The sequence below is a fragment of the Bos javanicus genome, chromosome 18 (genome assembly GCF_032452875.1).
Source record: "Bos javanicus breed banteng chromosome 18, ARS-OSU_banteng_1.0, whole genome shotgun sequence".
In the NCBI taxonomy this organism is placed as follows: Eukaryota; Metazoa; Chordata; class Mammalia; order Artiodactyla; family Bovidae; genus Bos; species Bos javanicus.
The window spans coordinates 53,631,740-53,641,828 of NC_083885.1; the positions used below are offsets into that span (position 1 = coordinate 53,631,740).

General features: G+C 50.5%; 1 protein-coding gene across 4 annotated transcripts in view; it reads left to right on the top strand.

Moving 5' to 3' along the window:
* HIF3A (hypoxia inducible factor 3 subunit alpha) overlaps positions 1-9,321 on the top strand; it is a 31,587-nt gene extending 22,266 nt beyond the window's left edge. For 3 of the 4 annotated variants that reach the window (XM_061388740.1, XM_061388741.1, XM_061388739.1), the window contains 4 exons: positions 1,531-1,802; positions 3,438-3,555; positions 4,991-5,072; positions 6,501-9,321. In XM_061388740.1, the coding sequence (XP_061244724.1) occupies positions 1,531-1,802; positions 3,438-3,555; positions 4,991-5,072; positions 6,501-6,598 (570 nt within the window). In that variant the 3' untranslated portion in view covers positions 6,599-9,321. The remainder of the gene's footprint in view (positions 1-1,530; positions 1,803-3,437; positions 3,556-4,990; positions 5,073-6,500) is intronic. The other variant, XM_061388742.1, reaches the window with a different exon arrangement.
* Positions 9,322-10,089: the final 768 nt, after the last annotated feature.

The window sequence follows — 10,089 nt, forward strand, 5'->3', positions numbered from 1 at the left end:
CGGTGGTTTATATCCTAATCTCAGAAGTGACGTCCCATCACTTCTGCTGTATTGTATTGGCCAGACAAACCAACTGTGGCACAGTGTGGAAGGCAGTCACAAACAAGTGGGAACGCCAGAAGGCAGTGATCCTTGGGACCCCCAATGATTCATGTCTCTCCCTCACACAAGGTACACTCACCCCTCCCAAGGCCCCCCAAAGTCTCTTCCCATTACAACATCAACTTTAAGTCCAGAATCTCATCACCCCAGTCAGGTCTGGGGGTGGCTGAGCACCTCAAATACAGTTCCTCTCAATCTGCTGGCCTCTGAACTAAAGAGACAAGTTGTCTGCCATCCACATTCCCAACATCCAGTGATGGGACAGGTGTAGAATAACTGCCAAAATATTCCTATTCAAAAAAGTGGGGGGGAAGGAGAGCACTTGGGTCACTGATCCATAGCAGTTCTGAAATCCATCTGGGCAAATATCTAAAGTCCCTTATCATGTTGATGTATGGCAGAAACCAACACAATATTGTAAACCAATTATCCTTCAATTGAAAAAAAAAAAAAAAACCTAAAAAAAAAAAAAGTTCCTGGATCAGAACTCATTCCTACTATTTCCCAGTAGTTTTTCTCATGGCTCTTGGCTCCAACCTTTGGGCTCTTGGCAATTCACTGTCATCCTTCCTTTTTCCGAAAAAGATAGCATGTGTTGCAGCTGAGTGGTTTTTGTAACCTGCTTTCTGCTTAGAGAGTTTTGATGGTCCAAAGGTCCCTTTTCATTTTGTACCATCCCTTTCCGTTTCAGTCCAAGCTGCCAATGCTTCTGTTCATGTAAGTGTCTTTGGAGTTCACTCCACTAGACAAAAGCCATACCCACTAATCTGAGATAAACCCCTCTACTTCAGGCTTCTGTTGAGATGGCTGAGTAACAGAGCTCTGAAGTTTAATAGAAGTTCTATCGTTTGATTGAGAAGACCTACGAGGTACATCCTTAAACTCGAGAGTACCTTTTGTCAGACTAAGGATATTCCAGACACCACCTTTTGTCTTTCTAAGGTCTTTGATGTTGTTCATGCAGTACGCCAGGCTTCCTATTTCCCAGAGTTTGCTCACATTCATGTCCATTGAGTTGGTGATGCCATCCAACCATTTCATTCTCTGTTGCCCCCCTTTTCCTGCCTTCAATCTTTCCCAGCATCAGGATCTTTTCCAATAAGTCGGCTCTTTGCATCGGGTGGCCAAAGTGTTGGAGCTTCAGCATCTGTCCTTCCAGTGGATATTCAGGGTTGATGTCTTTTAGGATTGACTGGACACAGTAGTTGGGGACTAAACTAGGGCCGAAATACCAAGAGGTGAGGATCCTTGGGGGCCATCTTGGCAACTGGCTACCACAGAGTCCTTCTGCCCATTTTACAGATGAGGAAACTGAGGCTCAGAACCTTGACCTCAGACATATAACTCTGAAGTGGTGGAGCTGGGACTCCAGCCCAGGTCCACCCAAGGCCAAAGCTTATGCTCTTAACTGCCTCCTGCCCTCTGCAGGACGTCGATGCTCTGGATTTGGAGATGCTGGCCCCCTACATCTCCATGGATGATGACTTTCAGCTCAACTCCAGCGAGCAGCTACCCAGGGCCTACCACAGACCTCCAGGGGCTGTCCCCCGGCCCCGTGCTCGGAGCTTCCACGGCATGTCGCCCCCAACCCCTGAGACCTCCCTGCTGCCCCGCTGGGGGAGTGACCCCCGGCTGAGTTGCTCCAGCCCTTCCAGAGGGGATCCCTCAGCATCCTCCCCTATGGTTGGGGCTCGGAAGAGGTGAGCTGCAGTCGAGCAGGGATACAAAGGCAGTGTAGAGGGAACTTGCTGGCAGTCCGGTGGTTAGGACTCTGTGCTTTCACTGCTGAGGGCGCGGGTTCAATCCCTGGTTGGGGTAGATAAAAGGGAGGTGGAGAGAAGGCCCCTGACCCCATCTTTCTCCTGCCCCCCACTTTCAGCCTCATCCCCCATCGTTCCCCCTACCCTGACCTCTGCTCCAGCCAGGCCCTTGGTGTCCCCAGCACTTGCCACATTTGTTTCAATCTTGATGTCTTTGCCTGGGCTGTGCCCTCCTTCTGGAGCTCCCTCCACTGTTCTCATTGTTTATTCACATCCCACCAGCCAACCTCTCCTTTAGGATGTATTTCTGGCCTGCTGCTGCTGCTGCTAAGTCGCTTCAGTCGTGTCCAACTCTGTGCGACCCCATAGACAGCAGCCCACCAGGCTCCCCCGTCCCTGGGATTCTCCAGGCAAGAACACTGGAGTGGCTTGCCATTTTCTTCTCCAATGCATGAAAGTGAAAAGTGAAAGTGAAGTCGCTCAGTCATGCCCGACTCTTAGTGACCCCATGGACTGCAGCCCACCAGGCTCCTCCGTCCATGGGATTTTCCAGGCAAGAGTACTGGAGTGGGGTGCCATTGCCTTCTCCTAGTGACAGTTTTTGTCACAGTGAAGAGGACACTGCCATGGTGTCAGAGAAACTGTCCAGAACCAAGTTTCCTAAACACCTGAGAATCTGTTGAAAGCCACGAACTCTTCCCAAGAAACTGGACACATACACATACTGACACACGATTTCAAGTATAATTTCAGAGGATCCGTGTCCCCCTTTCAAAGATGTTAGATGATTATTTTTCTTTAACAATTTTATTTTTGCCTATGCTGGGTCTTCATTGCTGCATGGGCTTTTCTGTAGTTGCAGACAGCAGGGGCTACTCTTCATTGAGGTGCTTGGTCACCTCATCGGGGTGGCCTCTCTCGTTGTGGAGCCCTGACTCTAGGCATCTGGGCTCCAGTCGTTGCGATCCCCAAGCCCTGGAGTGCAGGCTCTATAGTCGTGGCGCACAGGCTTAGCTGCTCTGCAGCGTGTGGGGTCTTCCCGGACCAGGGATCAAACCCGTGTCTCCTGCATTGGCAGGTGGGTTCTTAACCACTGAGACACCACGGAAGCCCCCTAGATCACTATTATTAATACTCAAGTTTCTGCTCTCCAAGTTGCAGGCATGAGCCCATTAGTCTCCAGGGTGGTCTCGTAACTACTCTTACGAGGCTTTCATGGGTACATCTCATTATTTTCCAAGGCTCTCAGCCTGGCGCTGGATACAGTGGGTACCTAACAAGGATTTGTGAAATGAGAGAAGAAGAAAATTAGTGAGTAGAGTAGGTGGATGGATGGATAGGTGGATGAATGGAAGGCCAGATGGATGGAGGCTGTATAGGTATGTGGGTGAGTGATGGGTCATTGGATAGATGAATGGGTTGTACTGACAGACAAATGAATGGACTGGTGGGTGTATGAGTAAAGGAATAAACAGGTGCTTGGGGGAGTGAGTGGACGCTCCTCCCTTGTGCACACTGGGGCCCACACCTGCCCAGGTTTGCTGGGCCCTGAGATTCTCGCCTGTCTCCCTCCAGGGCCCTGATCCCGAGCTCAGAAGACGAGGCAGAGAAGGTGGAGCTCCTGGGCATCAGGCCCCCGAAACGATCCCCCAGCCTAGAACCCGAAAACTTCCTGTTGCCTCCCCTCAGCCTGGTATGTGTGGGGTTGCATGGGATTCTCTGGCCCTCAGAACCAGAGAGGCTTAAACCTACTGTTTTCAGAGATGGAAAAACAAGGGGGGCAGGGGCTGGCTGAAGGTCAGATGGATGGTCAGTCATCCCTTCAAGGGTAGGACCTTGATCTGCTGGCTCAGATCGGTATGAAAGGGCTTTGCAAATAGATGTAAGTTGGTGATAAGTGCTAAGAAGAAAAAAATTAGCAGAGTAAGGGGAGAAATGACAACGGTGAATATCTGTAGGAAACCTCACCTCTCATGGGAACCACTCCTCCCCGCTTCCCCCACACCCCCCGGCAAATCTAGCACTGTCCTGGCCTTGGATTATTAGTGTAGCTTTAAGAGTACAGGCACTAGAGTCAGATTGAGTTGGGTTCAAATCCCAGGTCTGTCACCTAGTAACTCTGACACCTTGGGTGTGTGGGTGATGTCACCACTCTGAGCCTCAGTCTCCTAATCTGCAGAGTGGGGATAGTTACATTCCATAGGACTGGCATGAGATGCAATGAAATCAGGCCCTTAGCTGCTCCTTAGTGGGCTATTGATAAATGGTCATATTAAAAACCAACCAAACAAAAGCCTGAATTCTCAGTCTGAACAGAGCTGTTTGAACATGAGGGTGTAATATCAGGTTGATAAAGGTTGATAATATCAACAGTTTCTTACTTTTTGAGTGTCCACCATGTTCCAGATGCTGACTGCATGAAATGCCTAGCATGAGTAAATTATTCAGTTCCTATAGCCACTCTTGAATAGTAATACTTAATTTAAATTTTTTTCTTTAAATTTACTTATTTGTTTTTGGCCATGCCAGGCAGCTTGTGGGATCTTAGTTCCCTGACAGGGGATTAAATCTGGGCCCTCAGCAATGAAAGCGCACTGGACCACCAGGGAATCCCCAATTATTATTATTCACATTTACACTCAAGAGGTTAAACAACTCTATCAGTCAGTCTGGACAGGACACAGAGAGCATGCTCAAATGGGGTACTGAGGAGAATTTAGTAACAGGACTGTGTGTAAAGGTGTGGGCAAGACCCTGGGATTAGCAACACCACCTCTAGCCTGAAGGCACAGGGCAAGGCGGTGGTGCCCGGATCCTTGAGACAGTAGGGTCCGCCTTGTAAGAGCTGACACCTTGAAACCCAAGGGAAAACAAGGAGCAAAACCAAACAAACAAGGACTAGCAAGGCTGCACCTCGATGGAGTCCACGGGAGCAGGTCAGCTTGCTGGGGCCCAGGAGGGAAGAACAAGGCTCTGGAAGGAGCCGCAGAGCATGTCTGGGACAGCAGCTCACCCAAGGTCAAAGAGCTGATAAGTGGCCACTGACCCCCACGGTGCCCTTAAGCACTGCACCATCCTGCCTCCTTGGATATGACGGTAATGATGGTGGCTTTGTCTCTGTCCCCTAGAGCTTCCTTCTGACAGGAGGACCAGCCCCAGGGAGCCGGCAGGATCCCAGCACCCACCTCCTGGAACTGAATGAGCCCCTGGGTGAGTAGCAACCTGGGTAGACGGGCCCTAGGTCCCTGTCTCCCATGAGAGGTGTCTTAGATGGCTGAGAGAAGGTGGGGTGATCCTGAGGGTGGTGATGGGCTGTCAGTGCCTGCACACGACCTTAGTGGGAACAGACAGCCCCTCCCGCTTTCTCGGGGGTTGGGGGGCACCGTGGGAGGAAAGAAGAGGCCCTGAGGGAGACGGGCTGGCCAAAGCTGCCCCCTGAGGTGGAAGTGGAGCCCAGGTCTCCCAAAGCCCTTGTCTGATTGTGCCGTGGTCATTCCCAGCTTGTGGCCCTGGGAGATAGTTTCTGCTCTGGAGTCTTGGTTTCCCGCCTCTGTGAGTGGCAGTGTGCTCAGTCGCTCAGTTGTGTCCGACTCTGCGACCCCGTGGACTGTAGCCTGCCAGGCTCCTTTGTCCATGGGATTTCCCAGGCAAGAATACTGGAGTGGGTCACCATTTCCTCCTCCAGGGCATCTTCCCCACCCAGGGATTGAACCTGCGTCTCCTGCTTTGGCAGGCGGGTTCTTAACCACTAGCACCACATGGGAAGCCCCTCTGTGAGGGCCTATTTTAAGAGTTCACACTTGAAGGAGATGTTCTGAGGACTTGTAGAGATGCTGCCGAGACTGGTTTCCTAAGAAACACTCAAGAAAGCACACCCTTGCGGTGATGCTGTTTTCAGAGCCCCCCTGCAGAGCAGGACAAGCTGCTGTGTCTGTGAGGCTCCCAGCATCATTGTCAACAGCCATGGCTCCACCTGAAACCTCTAGGCATCAGCCAGAGGGAGCTTTCCAAAGCACAAATCTGACCCTGGTCTTCCTCTGCTCAAAGCTCTTCCAAGGCTCCCTAGTGCCCTTCAGAAAGAGGGAGACCCTCAGCTTGGACTCTAGTCTCCGTGGGGTCTGACTGCTGCCTCATCTCAGAGGACACTCTGCGTCACATCCTCCGTTTTAGCCATGGTCACTGTGCCTCGATTCATTCTTTTCCTTTATACGTGTAACAAATATTCACTGAACACACAGTAAGTGCCAGGTGCTGCCCAAGGAGCTGGAGACACACGTGGAAGTGAAATAGGCAGAACTCCCTGCCCTCATAGAGCTGACATTCTAGTGAGGGAGCCAGTCCAGAACAGAGAAAGAAATAACGAAAAACAGTGCTGTTGGGGGAAAATAGTGCATGCAGTGGGGAAAGGAGTTTGGCGGTGGGGGGATTGCCATTTTATTATTTTTGGCTGCACCGAGCGGCATGCAGGATCTTAGTTCCCCAACCAGGGGTGGAACCCGGGTCCCCTACATTGGAAAGCGGATTCTTAACCACTGGACCACCAGGGAAGTCCCAGCGGTCAGGCTTTTAACTGTCTGGGAGGGAAGACAGGTTGGGGTGATAACTCCCCATTGGTTTTCCTTCCATCTTCCCCCACAGGCCCGGGCCCCTCCCTGCTCTCTCTCTACCCGGACGAGGACACGGCCCAGCCCAGGAGCCACTTCCAGCTAGCGGCAGGCTTGGCCCAGGCCAACTGAGTCAGGTGCTCTTCTCATCTCCTTTCTCCTCCCCAAGAAAGGATGTCAACCATGCTCCAAGCCGGCAGCCAACGCACAGGATGGCGGCGCCCAGAGAAGGGTTCCCTCTCCCCTCTCGGTGACCCCTGCCCGCCTCGGGCCTACCTCAGCCCCCACCCTTCCGCCCCCCACCATTTGGGGGCGCTCTGGGGTGGTCTCAGCTCAGTGACCTCTGGGAGGGGGTCCCTGGCCCCCTCCTGCTTCACTCAGGACTTCCCTTGAGGTTCTCAATCCTGGGTACCTCATTCTTTTCTTCAACTCTCTTGGCTTTATTTTCGGTAATTGGGGGTAGGGGAGGTTGAGGTTCAGATCTGTATTTCTGGGCTTTGGGGTGTATTGATAATCATATTCATGTTTCTTTCTATCCATCTTTCTTTCATTCTTATTTTTGTTGTTTTCATGGTATGTTTTTAATTGCTACAAATTGCCTGGGGTCTGTCTTTAAGAATGTGGGACTCTGATCTCCCCCTGTCATCATAAGTGTCAATGGGGAATGGGGCCCTCTGGGCCAGACCTAACTGCCTAACCACATCCTCCTCCACGCCCCATGACTTCTCATTGAGCCCTTCGTCTCCCAAGCAGCCACCTAGCTCTGCCCACACCTCTACTCTGGACTTCCAGCTGGTTCTAGCCTGATCTGGACACCAGCTCCAACACTGGTTTTCCTATCACAGGTGTAGCCTCCCACCTCGGCTTCCAGACCATAAAACCTCCAACGCTTTCTGGTTCTAGTCCTCACTCAGCTTTTGACCCTCTGTGGTTCTAGACTGTGCTACTCCCAGCCTCCTCTGGTTCTAGACTGTACAACCTTCAACATTCTCCGGTTCTAGACCACAAACTTCAGGCCTTCTCTGGTTCTAGATGGTGTGCCCCCCCATCCATCTCTGGTTCCAGACTGCACGATGCCCAATGTGGTCCGCTTTAGCTCTCCCATCCTCCAGACCACTAGGATTCTAGATCTCTCAGTCTTCAGCTTTTTCTCATTCTGGAGTTCAACTTTCCAACTCTTTCTTCTTTACAGTCGCCAAATCTGTCTGGTTCTAAGGCTCACAACTTCCAACCCCCTCTGGCCCAGGACCACCAGAATCCTCTGCTTCTAGAACTCACTCTCTGCCTTCCTCTGGTTCTAGAGCCCTTCCCACACTTCTCCCTTGTTCCCAATGGCACATGCTCCCACTCCTGCTGATTCCAGCTCTTAAGACCAAAGATTTCCTCTGATGTTGTACCTCACAACCCCAAGCTCTCAGTTGGTGCTACTCTTCCTGATCTTTGATGCATTTCTTTCCAAATCCAGACTCTGCAACGTCTAGATCATTTTGATTCATGATGCCCAGCTCGTTCCTTTTCAACTCTAGACTTGAGACTTGCTTTTCCCATCAAAAGGAAGATATGAGTTTTATGTCTTGAACTTATAATTAGTACTTTCTGAACTAGACACCACATTCCAGTTCTCCTTCACTCTAGTCCTCATGATCTCTACCATGAGGTAGAGATTTACTGGTTCTGGACTATATATAAACCTCTACGTCTTGCAACTTACAAGTCTCTGATTCCAGATCTGGTTATCTCTCTCTTCTCTGGTCCTAGAAACTGGCTTTAAATGTCTTCTGATTTCAGACCTCATCCTAGAAATTCCCTTGGTTCTAGACCTTACAATCTCCAATTCCCTCTTATTCTACATTTTATGACTCCAAATTCCCCTGCATCTGGGACTCAGCCTTCAAACATCTTCTGATTACAGACCTTGCTTTATCAACTTTTCTGGTTCTAGACCTTATAGCTCTAAGCTTTGGGTTCTAGGGTTAAGCTCGCCCAAATCCCTCTAGTTCTAGACCTTGGTCTTCAGACTTTTTCAAATTCTAGTCTTTATTCTTTATCTCTAGTTCTAGATCTCACAGCCTCCCAACTGCCTCTGATTTCAGATCCACATTCTTGTGGTTCTAGAACTCAGCTGATTTTAGAATCTGGACCTTGCCCTGTAGATTCCTCTGGTTCCAAATCTTAAGACCTCTAACTCTTTGATTTCAGACCGCACCCTCCTAATTCTATTCTGGGCTTCCCACCCAACTCAACTAGCTCCAATTACTACTCTCTGTCTTAAGTCTTCCCATTCCAGATCCTGACCCCCCAGGTCCTTGGGCTAATGGACCTCTCTGTTCTCAGTCTCATATCCCTAAAAATTCTCTGTCCCAGACCCCCCTCCACTCCCCACCTCAGTCCTCCAGACATATACTTACCTTTACTTAACTCCAAGTATCTGGGGAACCCAGGGCTCCCTCACAATCCAGGAGACTTCCCCAGCCGCACAGGCACACGCACAGCCCAATCTACATATCGCAGGGTGGGGAGGAGGCCCGGACTTCTCAGTACTCTGCCACCCGGTGTTCCCGCCCCTCTCCAAATTCCTTTCTACGATGGTGCTCTTCTTGGTCTCCCACAGGAGAAAGCCTCACTCTCTCCACCCAATTCACTCCCTTTTTTGGAAGGCACTTCTCATCGTTTCATCAAGAGATGGCCTGTCCAGATCGGTGCTATGTCGGGGGGAGAAGGATCTGACCCCTCTCTCCCTCAGGGGGTGACCTAGGCTGGGCTGGAGAGGGGGGAGGGACCAGACCAGCCATGCTGGCTCTGAAACCCATTAATCTCTAAACCTCCATAAAGATCTCGCCTTGATAGGCACCAGAGCTCTGTGTGTTGACTCATCTCTAGGGTTGCTGCCGGGGGTGTGAGTGCACTGGGTGTCCATTTGTGATTCTGCGTGTGACACTGTTCCTACGTAGGTCTCTGTAACGTCGTGTGTCTGGTGATGTTTTCGCTCTGTGTGGGTCGCTGTGGCATAGTTCTGTGGACCTGTGCATGGGGAGGGTTGTAATTCCTCCTGCGTGTATTAGTGTCTGGGTGAAATGATTCAGCCTTATGTGTGTTTCTCGTTACTTTGGATTTCTGTGTTCCTGAGTGTAGAAGGCATTGTGATTTTTTTTTTTTTTGGTACCTGTGTGTTGTGATTCTGGATGTGCGTACAGGAGTTTGACAGTACAGTTCTATGTACTGGTGTTTATCTGTGTGACATAATTCTCTGTACTTGATTGTGCATGGGTGTATATACATCAAAGAGAGATTGTATGTCAAGATTCATGTGTACATGGGTGTGCCTGACCTGCCATGTCAGCATCATAACTCCTCTCTTATGTTCCACAAAAGAATCTTTTCAAAGGAAGAAAACCACTTTTAAGCTTTGGCACTTGCTGGGCCCTCTGCCTTTCTCCCTTCCCTCCCTCCTCACTTGGGTATCTCCCACTTATACTTTAGATCTTCGTTCAGACATCTCCTCCTCCAAGAAGTCTTCCTTGCCTACTCCTGCTGGTTAAGGTCCTCCCATAACCTCCTGAGAGCTGCCCACTCTCCCCCTACCCCCGCCCCAACCATCAACTCTAGGTACTCTGTCCCACTTT